Here is a 14,980-nt window from a genome sequence, read left to right on the forward strand (position 1 = left end):
TGGGTGACTTTTTGGTATGTTTTTTGCAGTTTTTTTGGTTTTGGTTTGGTTTTGGCAAACAAGTAGTCTTCAGTGTTTTTACAGCAGTGGCTATTACAGAAACTATGTCTCCTGCACTTCTTATCTTGGAGGGCGGACAAAATAAACAAACTGAAAATAATACTACAATGAACAGTAAATGATGAATGGCTTACAGTACAAAAAACAGTGTAAAAAGGAAGACAAGTTTAAATATTGTTGTGTATGAAAGGGATGAAAATAATACAAGGATGAGAATAAGTAAAATGATAGGCTGGAACATCTGGGAAAGTAAATACAAAGACAAAGAGAACAGTCAATTAATGGAATAGCAAGTCCAAAGTTTCAAGAAAATAAATAGTGAATCAGACTATGCTTGTGGAGGGACCAAGTGCCCATCTCCCATTAACTTCAGTAGGAGTTCTGCATGGTCAAGCCCCGAAATGTCCAATTTAACTATTGCTGTTATTTGTTTAGAGAAAATACTAATTAGTTTGCTTTAAATTTATATAAGCCCATGCAGTGCTGTGCCTTTAAGCTAATGGGAGCTCTACAAGCTCAGAGCCATCGCTAGATCAGAAAGTGAGCATGCTAAACGCCATTTCTGTTTGATTTCATGCAATACATGTATAGTAATTGATTAGCTTTAAACTCACTGCGTCTGTGACTTTCTGATACAAGGAAACAAAAGACTAATTAGTCAGCATAGGAATAAGAAATAATAGCTTTCAGCTTCACCTGGCAATTACTTTGACTGTAAACTAGCAGGACAGCACAAAGTAAATTAACACAGCAAGAGACTTACTAAAACATTGGATAATACCATGAGCAATAACAAGATTTGCCAACTATAGGATTGCATGATAAGATAAGGGCAGGTAATTTTCATTTTTCATGGCAAAAGATCTTGAGTCAGCAAGGAATTTGCTCCCCAAAACCTCTATGGAATAATTCTGCATAAAAATGAGCTACAGAAAAGACGCTAGTCACTACTGCGTGTAAGCAGTGACCCACAGGCCTTCAACAAGACACAATCAGTTACAGCAATTCCAACGTTCGCACTACCGTGTGGCTCTGTGACTCTCTAAAGTAGATTTGCATGGTTTATTTTTCTCTGTGGTTTGTCATATTCTCTATAATTTTGGAAATTTAATGTTTCCTCCTGTTTAAAATTAGTAAGATTTTCTTTTTATTCTTTTAACAGGAACCCAACCACTAAGAAAACAATCATGTTCATTTATGTGCCAAAACCTCTGTCTGCACTGCCTATACTGGCTATGAAGGCACAACTCTGGCAAATGCAGTTGCAAAGCCAGAAAGGAGTAAAATCTTCCACCTTCTAGAGCATAATTCTTTTAATTTCCAGGAGACCAAGCTTACTCACTGTTCACAAACAGGCCCATTGGTAGAACAAGGTTTCATATGGCCAAATGAGGATTTAAAATAATTTAAGAAATAACAATTTTTGTCCACTGTCTAGAATAAAGAATTTTCTTGTGCCATACATTGAATTTGAGGCTTAATTCACTTGGCAGAGCCTTTTTACCTGTAGGCCGTAATAAGTAAAAGTCTACCTGACTCACTGACAAAGGTTCATCTGCACTTCGATCATCCGAAGACTTTGGAACTTCGAGTCTGTCGATGAAAGCCTGGAGCTCTTTCCTGAAGGCCTTCATCTGTGCGTTGATCCGGTAAAGAAGCTCATGCTCGCGTATTCTGCTGCCATCGTCTTCCTCATCCATCAGTCCAAAGAGGTCCCCATTAGCTACATAAATTCTCGCCTCTGTTATGATGGTGCTCGTATCAGAAATTAAGCGATCTATTGTCTTGCCCAGCCGCTCAGCTTCAGAGCGAATGTCCTTCATCTGCTGCCTGTCAGTGAAGCTTTTCTGCCACCCAGATGGTGTCGGATAAAAAGACCTCGTGGGTGTCAGGCACCGAATGTTGCGTACCTCTTCAGAGTCGCTTTCCCCACCAATGGGGCCTTCCCTTTTGCGGTGAGGGGGACGGGAATCATCATCGCTCTCTTTTTTTCCTGCATCACTTTCCGCATCACTGTCTCTGGGACTGCCACGGATCCCAAGATGAGAGGCCAAGTCATAGCGTTGCATGTTGGACATTAAGACTCTGTTCTCATACTGGAGTTGCATGACTTTGCCACTCAGCTCATTGATCTGCATTCGTGCAGCTTTTAGCTCCTCCTGTAACGCTTCTGTCTTGGCATTATCATGGTGCCTAGAGCTCTCATGGGCCCCAGACTTGTACTTGTATTTGTTCAGCTCAGCTGTTATGCGCTTGTTTTGTTCTTCCAAATCAGCTAAATTTCTCCTCAGCAATTCTGTTTCATCTTCTACTAGCTGCAAATGCTGTCGTAATTCTGACAGGGATTCACTCTGCTCTCCCAGGAGTGGGTTAGCGGTCCCTGAGAAATCATCTCCTCTTAAATCATCAAGCTCTGCTTTCAGTCCTCTATTTTCTACCTCTAGTTCCACTATTTTCCTCCCAAGAATGTTAGCTTCCTCCTCCACAAGTCTCAATCGAAGCTTGAGTTCAGCTTCTCTTGTGGTAGGTGGCCCACCTGCTTCACCTTTTGGCAAGGGACTGTCCAAATCCCCATAAAAAGATCTATATTTTTGTAGCTCATGTTCAAATCTGTCTTTCTCTTTATCAATCTTAGCCATTTTCTTCCTCATCAAGGCTGCTTCTTCTTTGACAAACTGTAGCTGGCATTTCAGGTCTTCATTGTCCTCCTTAGAAAAAAGAAAAAGTAGTTTTTGAAGAAACGTGATGAAAACCAGGAGACCTCCAGTGGATGGTCTTAAATTACAAGATTAACAATCACAGGTACGTAGCTTTAGATACTAAGAGATTTTCCTGCAATCATTTTTTCACTGATCAATAAATTAAAGAGAGGGAAATAAATACTTAAATTTAAAAGAGAGGAAAATACTATTTTACTTGTGGCTAAAGTTTGCACAGTCCCCAGAAAATACATTGTGGGGGTGGGGGGCTTGTAAAAAATCCTTATGTTTTCTAGGCTTGCAACACTGTAATAGACTTTACAGCGTTCAAAAATCCTGAAGTCAGCACACAAAGGGCCTATAATCTTGTTTCACTAGTGCTCCCATTTACTTATTTTGCCTAAAATATAGAGTACATGAAAGCTGGTGGGTTTTGTTGCAGCACCAGCAGTTTCTTTAGGTGATCCTTGACACAGTGTTGTCTGACTGCAGATCTGGGGTAAGAGCTCTCCGTTTCACAGCATACAGGAAAACAAAGAGCAAAGCAAACAAGCAAGCAAAGTACAAATCTACAAATCATGTACATCATTTCAATAGTGTCCCTGAAGCCTCCACATGAGAATCCAGGTTACTGTTATTACAACATACCTCTGTTGGTGTCTGCTGTGACTTTTTTTCTGATTTTGGTAGGTCTTTGCTCCCTCTTCTTTTCAGTGATTGCTGCAACAACAACAAAATGAGATGCACTGAATATTTCACTAAAGAGGTATATAATTCGGTCACTCCTTTAAAACATAGGAAGTCAAATGCAACTATAAAAGAATTAATTTCTTGTAATCCTTGAGGTACCAAATACAGAGGGAAAACACAGCTGCCCAAAAATGACACAGCGATGTTATACAAGTAAAGTATTGGTTTAATCAATCTGTTGTAACCTTTTTTTATTCAACACATTTTAAGACTAATGCATAGCGAATGTTTAACGCATTACTAGAGAGGTAAGAAAGCAGGTATCCCAAGTGGTAACTTAGAGACAGGAAAGCTGAGGCAAGCAGTGAAACCCAGCTTGCCCATTTGATATTAACCCTAATGGGGCCAAGGCACTTGAAGATGCGTCTAGCCAGACAGGTAGCCGTAGCTTTTGTGGTAGGCAAGCTACATAAAACAGTGTCACTGAGATCCCGTCAGCTGACTTGAGTGTACATCTACAAGCACACCTTTCTCTGTGTCCCACCCACAGGCCTCAAGCTTGCAGTGTACTGCGGTCACACCTCTGTAGGTGTACACTGTAGACAAACTCTGTGCAGGCAGACTCACACGTAGATCTGGTCGCTAGGTTTGTTCTGTTTTCAGAACATATTCAAGTAAATACAATTTAAAACTTCTTGGACTACAAAGTCCTAGTGAGAAACAAAGCATATTAGCTTAAGAACAGCACCACACAAACACATGTATGCACCACCATATGAGCAAGCTTCTTTGGTGTCTTCTCATCTGCTATGTAGCCAAAGTGAGTAGAAAAGAAACCCCTGCTTTTAGAGCAGGATGCACTGGGATTGAAGCCTACTAGTGTATCCAGCAAACATCTCGTAATTGCTGACAGTAGAAAGTTCGTTAGTGGGCAAGCGGTAGCAGCAGAAAACAACTGCAGCCATCCCACTGTCAACACCCAATACAGATCATCAAGAAAACAGCAGGAGAGAGGAAAGCGAGCGAGAGAATATGTTAATGCATAACATCCCACTTGCAGCTGTTCCCAGTTTTTATGTTCCCCAGGTAAAATATAGGTCCTGAGGCAGGGCAGTGATACAACCAACACCATCTCCCTCTGAGATTATTCTCTGGTAGAAGGATCCTTTGTGCCAGTGAGAAACATGCATTTCCCTGCATCAGCCAGTGGAGAATCTATCTAAAAGCCATCCAGTTCCATACAGTGGGAATTAAAATATGTTCATAATCCTCAAGGAACAGAATACAGTGGGCGAGTATGCTGTACATAACAATCCTGTGCACTATTTGTCTGCTGGTACCAATTGTTCTCTTTCTTCTGCAGATTATCCTCGTAACAAATACTAAGCTCATGGACTGCTCACTCCAAAGGAAAAGTCAACACTATAGAAATGACTCACATATAAATCTGAGCAACCACAAGAGATGATTTCTCATGAGGCTTTTTGCTCAAATTTTCTATAGAGTTATGAAAGAATTAAGAAAAATGACCTCAGATTCAGAATCAGAACTAAAATTCACAGATGGGTCTACTAAGAACCAGAATTAAAATCTGTATGTCTCTTGCAGAAACATTGAACGCGTTCAGTAAACAAAACAATGAAACCAATCAAAGATCATTAGCTGTGATAGCTAGATAGCTGGATAGCTGTGTGTCCTGGTTTCAGCTGGGATAGAGTTAATTTACTTCCTAGTAGCTGGTATAGTGCTGTGTTTTGGATTTAGTAGGAGAATAACGTGATAACACACTGAAGGTTTAGTTGTTGCTAAGTAGTGCTTACACTGGTCAAGGACTTTTCAGCTTCCCGTGCTCTGCCAGGTGCACAAGAAGCTGGAAGGGGGCACAGCCAGGACAGCTGACCCACACTGGCCAAAGGGCTATTCCATACCATAGGGTGTCATGCTCAGTACAGAAACTGGGGGGAGTTGGCCGGGGGGCAGCGATCGCTGCTTGGCGTCGGGCTGGGCATCGGTCAGCGGGTGGTGAGCAATTGCATTGTGCATCACTTGTTTTGTACATTCTTTTATCATTACTATTATAATTATTATTATTTTCTCTTCCTCTGCTGTCCTATTAAACTCTCTTTATCTCAACCCACGGGTTTTACTTTTTTTTTCCAATTCTCTCCCCCATCCCACTGGGGCAGGTGAGCGGCTGTGGAGTGCTTAGCTGCAGACTGGGGTTAAACCACGACACTGTGAATCACAGGCTTCTAAAGGAATCCAGAAAAGACACAAAAAATAGTTAAATTAACTCACTTTTTCCCTTTAAATATAAAGCAAACAACTTTGGGATCCAGTCTGCAAACAAAATGATTCTTCTCCAGGGTCACCGATCAGTTATCCTATTGCAGAAACGGTATATGCATGTGGAGGTTTTTTTGTTGTTTTTCTTTTTGAATTGGCAAATTTATAAAGTGTTAAACTTTCAGAGGAGCAGCTTCCTCCTCTGTATTACTATTAATTATATCACTATGTATTATCACTTTGAAAAAACCCTTTTCAAATCAGTTAGCACTGCAAACTTCTCCTTGCTCCAGATTCTTGCCAATACCACCCACTGATAAAATAACTAAGGGATAGTTAAACTATATTTCTGCTTGATTACCTAAATGCCTTCTATTCACCCTGCCGAGCTCAGCATCTCTCCAGATATAATGAGGTTCTGAAACGCTGAGCTGCAACTTCTTGCGCACCCTACAACTTTTCAGAAAATAAGAGATAAATGAAAAAGTTTCCCATGACAAAAAAAAAAAGAGAGAAACTACAGAGAGCAAAAAGTATTTTTCTAGGTTTGACATAAAATGAAGAATCCGTTTTTCTCCTTTCTCTATATATCTTTTGTGTTCCTTTTGGTAGGCAACATTTTAATTACAACAATAGTTGTGGCTATGTAATGACTAGGCACTACTTTCTATTCTGCTCTACTTGAATTACAACAAACCATCCACGGAGCTTGTATTATTCACCAATGAAATTATGGTGTTTAGCAACAAAATTTTATAGCAGAAAGCAATGAAGAACATGCACGATTCAATTAGCAGGATGATTTGGGTAAGTAGATTAGGCCCAGCTGGAATTAGTATGATCTTTTCTTGTGAAAAACACCATGAGACAATTTCTGATCGCTAGAGGTTAAGATCTCACTTGCGCATCTCAGCTGACATGACATCTGCAAAATCACAGTGCCCCATAACACCATGTTAGGGCACTGAGGCAATACTCATACTGAACAAAGAATGCCACATAGCAAGCAGTATATCCTGCTATAAATAATAAATTTTTGAGAGTTTTTTCAGAGGTACATTTCACAATTTGCAGTGGCTACTCTTTCAATCATTTCTCTCAAGCCTTGTACTAGTCCACTCTTCCAATCCAATTTTCAACATTAAAAAATTTATTGCTGCTAATGAAAAGAAATGCATCAAAGCAAAATGGAAAAAGGAAAAAAAGCTCAAATAAACATATGGCAAAACCAAAAACAGCAACCCAGACTCCTGCAAGTGAATCTTCGTATTATCCCTGCAGCTGGACACTATTAAAACTGTCTGCATGTTGCCTGTTTTGACATACTAACAAATGTTAGACAGGCCAAGTGAGTGATTCAGCCACCTTCATGTACAAAATCTGTTTGTTCAAAAATTTTTGTGTTAGATCACCTTTTAATATAATTCACCACCTGTTGATCCTTTTCCCATGTCACAGTGTACCACAAAGCATACTGCAGTGCCACTAAAAGCCACCTCTGCTGTTTTCTCAACTGGAGCAAAAAAATCCGCCCCTCATATTCTAGAATTGGTTTTGAGAGTTTGTTGTGAAGGATGATTTGGGGGCTCAGGTAATTTTTCTTCCATATACTTTTAAAAATCATATTCAGTTCACTCTAACGATTATGAGTTAAAAAAAGACACAGGTAAAGTAAAAAACATAAGACTGCTTTTGCACTACCTGATCAGTAATGCTTACCAGACAGCGTTACAGTTTTAATAACCTTGAACAAAGTTGCCCATCTGCAGGAGAAAAGAATAAGCAAAAAATGCATATAATACAGTTTCTACAGTGGGGAGTTTGCTAAACTGCTCAAGTACTAATGAAATATTTCAACAGCACTGGGGATAATAAGACCAGCAACTAGGGCATGTATCATTATACTGTATAATCCCTGCTTACCTCAGAAAGACCAGGAGGTAAAACTAGGTTTGATCTGACTATTCTAGCATTCACTGTAGCCAGCACACATGGGGCTGCATGTGTGTTCTGGCAATGCTGAGAAGTTTCCACAGTCTAGATAAGACCACAGATAATGTTTGTATTACGTGCACACCAGATCACATGCAATGGACAATTCCGTTGTGATGTTCAGCAGCATCAGTTCTCCAGTGACCTTCACTGGAGTTTATCCAATGTCTTGCTGGAGATGCTAAGCACTTCGCAAGACCAGATGGTATAATCCTTCTCTTGCCAGCCCTAAACTGCAAGCCAAATGTGCAGTCCTAACGTCACCTGTGATGCTCAGTGCTTCTGAGGTGTAAAAAGACCTGAAATCTACTCTGAGAGTAACACAATGCAGAAATAATAGCATCACACTCCGCTCAGTAGGAAAGCTGTAAAATGAACTCAAATTCTCGCTACCTGATCCTAAGCTACAGTAAATCTCTCAGCAATTAATAAAGAAGCCCAAAGCAAAACATACCAAGATTTTTCAAGACGCTTAGGTTTGATTATTTCAAGTCTGATCTGGGGGTATATGATCTAAAAATCAATGTAGGCAACCACAGGAGGAATTCCTGACACATAAAGGGATTTATGGGTGCACAGAGCCCCCATAACAGCCCTTATCCCTCCTCATAGAGAAGGCTAAGGCAAAGGGTGTGCAGCTTCTTGAATCTCCACAGCTGCAACCAAACTTTCTCATCTGCACACAACTGTACTGTACATGGTTACGGTTAGCTGCCTACCAACTGCTGTGACAGGTCTGCAGAGCTTTCAAAAATCAGAGCAAACCTAACACCATCTTTACAGTCTTGAAAACTCACTGAATATTGAACAACTTTTGGGCTGCACACACTTGCCTCTGTCTGGTGCAGAGTGGCTATGACCAGGGAAATGGAAATTTGCCCTAAGACTCTCTCTACATTTTCCCTTCAGTCAATATGGTCGGGTAGCTCATGGAGCTGGATCAAAACAGACAGATTTTCTTAGTTTACTGCCACCGACTCTAATTCAATGTATTAGAATATGTAGTAAAAACTATATGGACACTATCCATGTTGGCAAATTGAAAATGCATATTCTCCTCAAATAAAATCTTTGTTTTTAAAATGTCTCCCTTATTCTGCAACTCTATCAGTGCAATTTGCCAGCAACGAACTCAAGACACTGCCTTTGTCTGTCATTGGCACAAGTACATAGAATGATACAACCCTTTACTACTTCCACCCCTCTTCAAGGGCAGGAGGAGTCCTGAGTATTTCAGTATTCTACTTGCTTGCAAAATTAAGGCAGGAAAGAAAAAGCAGAGAATAAGTGAAATGCAAAGAAGCACAGCACCCCTGTCCATGAAGCAAACGCTAAGCATATCCTTACTAGCTCTAGCAATGCCCTCTTCATATTAAACTGGTGTATTTGAAAACACTGCTGAGGAACGATACAAAATGAAAGCAGTCTTTACTACTTCACCATGGAGAGAAAAATAGTTCTTATGTAGACTTTTTAATGTCTTCATATTGCAGAAAAGAAAAGAGGAGCTGCCCTCCAATATCTCTATTATTTCATTTGCATTTATTTAGGAGTTATTTCAGTTACCATTTTCAGATCCTTTACCATTATTCATTTGCCAATTAAATGAGAAAAAAAATAAAAGGAGAGAAAAAGATACACAACATTTGCACTTTACTTAGAGAAACCTTTTGCATTTTGAACCAAAACCACATTGCTAGAGCAAATAATGACAACTCTGTGGTATAACGAGGTAAAAGCATTCTTTGCAATGCATAAAATGAAGAAGCACAATTATGCTTCCATTACATTTGCTTCCTTCTTTTTCTTATTTGAAAAAAATCCTGAGCAGTAGAAGATGAAAGCTGCCTTTTCAAAGCTCTCCATATGGCCTGGTCAAATAGCTGGCCAAACTCTGATACTTTGCTTTCTGTGCTTACATGCTCCCTCATCCACCAGGATATCACAAAATAGTGGAAGCAACTTCTCTGAAGAGGAAGAGGTCTCCTGCCATTTGAACCTTTCAAAAGATGGAAGAGCCAGACGTGCTTAGTTCACCAGCACTGTCCAAGTAGGCCTCATTATGGATGCAGAAATCAGTCAACTTAACAGTCAGCTCCCTAATCCTGAAATGCAAAAGCAAATCTCAGAACAACATGAATATTTTTAGAGTGAAAGTGCAGGAATAAGGTATTTTGTTGCATAGTGATTCTAGTTAAACCTATTTCCTAGGGCTTCCCAAGTTGCTGTTTATTTGTCAGCTCAGCTATTTGCCTTTTTTGGGAGAAGAGAGTCAGTCTTTTTGCCAGGGTTTGCACAATGCCTAGTAGAATGCACTGTCCCAGTCTTTATCTGGGACTGCCAGTATGACAGACAGTATGTCAACATAGTTCAAAACACCACCACAATAGCAACACAATAGCAACAATCACAGTCGCAGACATGGATGTAGCAATTATCAATTAAATACATATGAGATTTTGCCAAATCTAAAAAGAGTTTTCTTTCTCACATCTACTATCACATATAGAGTTTTTCAGTCACCTTAGAAGAATATGTCAGAAGAGATTCCAAAGAAATTTTCATGAGAATGGGAAAGTGCAAGCAACCAGATTAGGTTCATTGCCTTGGTTACAAAAATGCATATATAAACCAAGGCGTAGTTACCATATCCCAACAAAAAAGGTTAGCATGAAAATGAAAAGTATTGAGAAGGAAAGTAAGAATGATTCTGCACACAGTGTGCACTTCTACAGTGCTCACTGGAAATGCATACTGAAGCCAGTTCTGCAAAGTTGTGGGCTGATCACATCTGTACATTTGTGTTCAAGCTCATTTCACACTGAAGAGTTGTATTAAATGCACAGACAGCTCTTACAGTCCCTCACCTGGATTCACAGGGTAGGATGGCATCAAGAACATGCACATCTGCGTAGGTTTGTAGGCACACAGCAGAGAAAGGAGCTTTGCAGCTCACCCTACAAGACTGTGCACCTTGGACAAAACCTCCAGTTAGAGGGACGGCTCACCAAAAAATCAGATTTTAGAGTTAATTTGAGAGGATGCAAAAATTTAAGATGGATTCAGGTAGGAAAAACTCTGAAATCTGCACTTGGTCTAGAAGCCTGAGCAGTGAGCAGAAGATTTTCTGTTAACAGGGGAAAGAAATCCATCTCTCACATGTCAGCAATCACCACTCTGTCCTCTGACTATAAGGAGGGGTCTTCTGTTACTCTTTGTCTCTTCTTTTGACTGTGTTTACTTGGGAAAGTTCTATTGTTAAGCTAGCCATTTGTAAATTGGCTGAAAAATATTCTCCATAATACAACATATGGGGAAGTTTCAAAGGTGTTTGGGAACTTAGGTTATTGAAAACAGAGGATCAGACTCTGCAGTCCTCTGAAGTTATGCCAGTGTGATCCTGCCACAAATTAAATCTAACTTTTAATCTAAGTTTTGTTGAGCAGCCTATGTAAAGAAGGTGCTCTGGAAAAATAAACCATGGAGGCTACAAGCTAAAATGGAAGAAAGACATTAGCAGTTTGGACATGGCCACACCTACCTTTCTCACTCTGGTACCAGTCTGCTCTCCCATAAGCCTGCACCCAGTGCTTTTCCTGGTATTTCGACCATGCAAAGATGGAGATGAGGGGAAGGAGAATCCTGCAGCACTAGCTGGAGCAGAGTGTCCAGTGGCTTCAATGACTAGAAAAGGCTCAGAAGACCTGTGACTTATCCCCATGCCTCATCCTCCTAAATGATGACTCTTTCCCCTAAATGAAACTTGCTCAGGTTCTTAAGAAGGGAAATGCTTATTCCCAGCAAGGGAGGAGACTGTGGCTCTTAGGCTGACTTAAAACCTTCATGTAGAAATTGACTTAAGACGGTTATTTAAAGGTTCCCTTTGCTACAAATGTGAAAATCTCATTCCGAAATGAAGTTTGACAGTCTTCAGCTCATTATAAATATTTGATCACTGGGGTGCATTTTTAACTAGCTATCGTGAACAAACATCTGACTCTTCAGCATTTATCACAAATGCCACTGAACCAGCAAATCACCTGCAAATTAATGCCACAGCAGTCCTAATGGGGTTACGCAAGATTCAATTCTTGGTCCTACGCTAATTAACATTTTTTGCCACTGCCTGGGAAAAAACATAAAATAATATTTGATAAAGACTGCAGATAGAGTAAAGGTTGGAGAAATGTTAAATACTGAAAAGGACGGTCACTGATACAAACCTTGGTGCAATCAGATAATATCTGTTTTAATATGACTAAATATGAAGATACACATATAAGAACAAGGAGTGAAAGCTATGCTAAGACAGTAGGAAAACAACCTAGACAATAGAGAAAATCTCTTGAAAAGCCACATCTCTGAAAAAGACTACAGGGTCATAGAGGATAATCAGCTGAAGTAATGTCCAAATGTAATTTTGTGACCAAAAGGCTCAATTTAGTCCTAGGATGTAGATGTCAACACTGAGGTTCACTGTGCAATAACTAGAAAGGGATGTGCCTCTCCACAGAGTCAAACCACCCTCAGACAAGCAGAATGAATCACTTCCAAGTAGTGCCCATCTTTCTCCTTTGAGGGAGGTCAAATTCCTAACTTAGGTTAAATGCTTAATTTTTAGATGGCTAAATGATATCAACCCTAATCATGCAGGTTTAAAAAAAAAACAAACAACAAAAACCAACACCAAAGCATTGATGCTGGACTCGTGAATTTAGCGTGGTAGTAAGAACATACTTTTCCTGGCTTTCAGCCAGGACATACTTTTCAGTAAGAACATACTTTTCCTAGCTTTCAGCAAATTCAGATGAGAAGGGAGGTGCAAATTTTTAACTGTTTCTGGGGCAGTTCAGGAAGAGTTGTGGTAGATTGTTCTCAGCTGTCAATTTTTAACACAGACCAGCACCTTTTCTGAAAAGTAGGCATCAGTTTAAATAAAACAGCTGGGGGTATTTTATGACCCATGTTATTCAGGAGGCCAGATTGGTTGATCATATTATACAGTTCTGGCCTCATAATTTCTGAATGCATGAAACCTGACCAAAGTTTGGGAACTCAGCAACAATACTTCTAGAAGCACACCACAAAGAAAAAGAACCTTTGAGTGCATCTATGTGTACCATCAAGGCAATGTTCCAGTTCAAAACTCCTTCTGGGGCACTGTCACTGGTGCTTCTAATTAATCATTTAATCAAAGATCTAAACTGCTGGCATCTGTGAAAATTAAAATAATTCAGCCAAGCCTGTAATATAAAACACTCTTGGTAATTAGGCCAGTTGGATGTCATCATCAGTCATGCTTTAGAGGGATGTAGAAGCCTCTCATTACACACAACACTGATGGAAACAGATGCATGGCAAATACCTTCTAAGTGCAAGTACTCATCTGTGACCTAAGCAATCATTGCTGAGATAGCCGAAGTCAATTAACACAATCATACAACTAGGATCAGACAAAGCAGGTCTCATTCCACACATCTCAATATATGCTGTTGTTAATACTAGCAATGGGAAAAATCACATAATATGTCAAAACAGCAGAAACAAACACTTCAGAAAAGCACATCTAAAAGGTTAATCCACTGCCCTTTACTTCAAAATAAGAAATGCAGTGCTTGGAACTCTTAACTATGGAGCATTATCAAAACCTGAATCTGCTAAAATGCCAGGGGGTTGCATTTCTTGATATTATGAACACTGCGGTAAGTGAAAAATAAACCTGCAGGTTGTAGTGAACAAACAGCAAAAGCCTGGTATTCTTGTTCCTGGCTAGTATTGATTCCACGCAATTCATAAGAGCAGCTGGACGGATCCCAGAGCCCAGCACACTCTATAGCTGGGTGTTCTCCCTGTCAAGTGACTCATCCCTATTTAATATGCAGTGACATACACAATAGAATGTGGCTATAAATGTGTGCAAATGAGAGGGTCTGAAGAGGTGGCTCAAAACTTGCCATTCTGCTCTCATGCCATTCTGTAAGTGTAGTACTTACAGGGCAGGTCAGAGGTAGAGCACAACTAGCACAGTGGTAGTCAATGAAGAATCAGCTGGCTGCCTCGCACAATCACACACAGTCTCTACTCCTGGCCAGCCCGGCCACAGAAGCAATTTGTTGAGCAGTATTCCCAACCACTGTACTGTATATAATACTTTCTTTGTTGTACTTTGCTCTTCGTACAGCACTCCCCTTACTGCATGTGAAGTATCTGCCTGATGGAAGGTTTAGTACCTTACACACAGACACACACACACGTACAGCTGTACTGCACAGAACACAACTAGTTGCACAGAACACTGTGCATACCAGTGCAGCAGGAAAAATGCCCTGCTTGATAGCATGTACCTGCCTCTGACCTCCTGTTCACTTGCTGTGTTCTGCCTGAGAAGAAAGACAGTTTGGACAGCCCCTGAACTCTCCCCGTTTAACAGAAATAACCTGCAAACCATTTCCTTTCTCCCCTTCCAGAAGTGACCTTTTCTAACCCCTGTATGCTCTGCTGCAAAATGAGAAACTAGATTCTGCTTGTAACAAGTACAGACCACAGAGTTGAGAAAAACACAGACCAGCTGCGGCTGAAAGGGACCTCTGGAGATCTAGTCCAGTCTCCCTGCTCAGAGCAGAGTCAACTAAAGCAGGCTTCTCAGGGCCATGTCCTGGGGCATTCCTGAGTATCTCCAAAGACGGAGACTCCTTCCTCTATAGGCAACGTGTTCGGTGTTTGACCACCTTCACAAAAAAGTTTGTTCTTGTCCTGTCACTGGACACCACTGAAAAGAGTTTGACTCCTTCTTCTTTACACCCTCCTATCAGGTATTTATACACATGTATAAGATTCACCCCACACGCACAGCCCCCTACTCTTCTCCTGTCAGGGCCCTGAAGGCACCACAGGCCTCACTTAGTGGCCCTGACCAGCCTCACCTGGGCCCTCCCTACACACCCTGCCCATGGGCCCAGGAGCCCCATTTCAGCTCAGCCCAGGGGCTTCAGGTCCTGCTTGAGGAGCACTGGTCTCCAGTTCACTGCAGCTGTTCCTGTGCCCAGCCATGGACCCCGTTGATCCACCCGTGGATTGGCTTCCCGGCTTCACCTCAGACCTGCCTCACCATGAACCTGCCTGGTAACCTGGACTCTTGTTTGAACCTGGCCATGACCTCTGGGTCTGTCCTGCTCACCCCACTGGGGTACTGTGGGACTGGGCCTTGGCGGGCAACACCCCTGCCCCGCCGGCTGTGTTATCCCCCAGAACTC

The 14,980-nt window shown here is 40.9% G+C and overlaps 1 protein-coding gene across 3 annotated transcripts in view; it reads right to left on the reverse strand.

The window, feature by feature from the left end:
* Window positions 1–20: 20 nt before the first annotated feature.
* MTCL3 (MTCL family member 3) overlaps window positions 21–14,980 on the reverse strand; it is a 34,732-nt gene continuing 19,772 nt past the window's right edge. The window contains exons 5-8 of one of the 3 annotated variants that reach the window (XM_075498708.1): window positions 3,408–3,479; window positions 1,602–2,768; window positions 675–689; window positions 21–301 (exon numbers count right to left, since the gene is read on the reverse strand). In XM_075498708.1, coding sequence (XP_075354823.1) covers window positions 191–301; window positions 675–689; window positions 1,602–2,768; window positions 3,408–3,479 — 1,365 coding nt within the window. In that variant the 3' untranslated portion in view covers window positions 21–190. Of the gene's footprint in view, window positions 302–674; window positions 690–1,592; window positions 2,769–3,407; window positions 3,480–14,980 lie in introns of all 3 variants that reach the window. The other 2 variants (XM_075498707.1, XM_075498709.1) reach the window with 2 other exon arrangements.

Source organism: Mycteria americana, chromosome 3 (assembly GCF_035582795.1).
Source record: "Mycteria americana isolate JAX WOST 10 ecotype Jacksonville Zoo and Gardens chromosome 3, USCA_MyAme_1.0, whole genome shotgun sequence".
Taxonomy (NCBI): Eukaryota; Metazoa; Chordata; class Aves; order Ciconiiformes; family Ciconiidae; genus Mycteria; species Mycteria americana.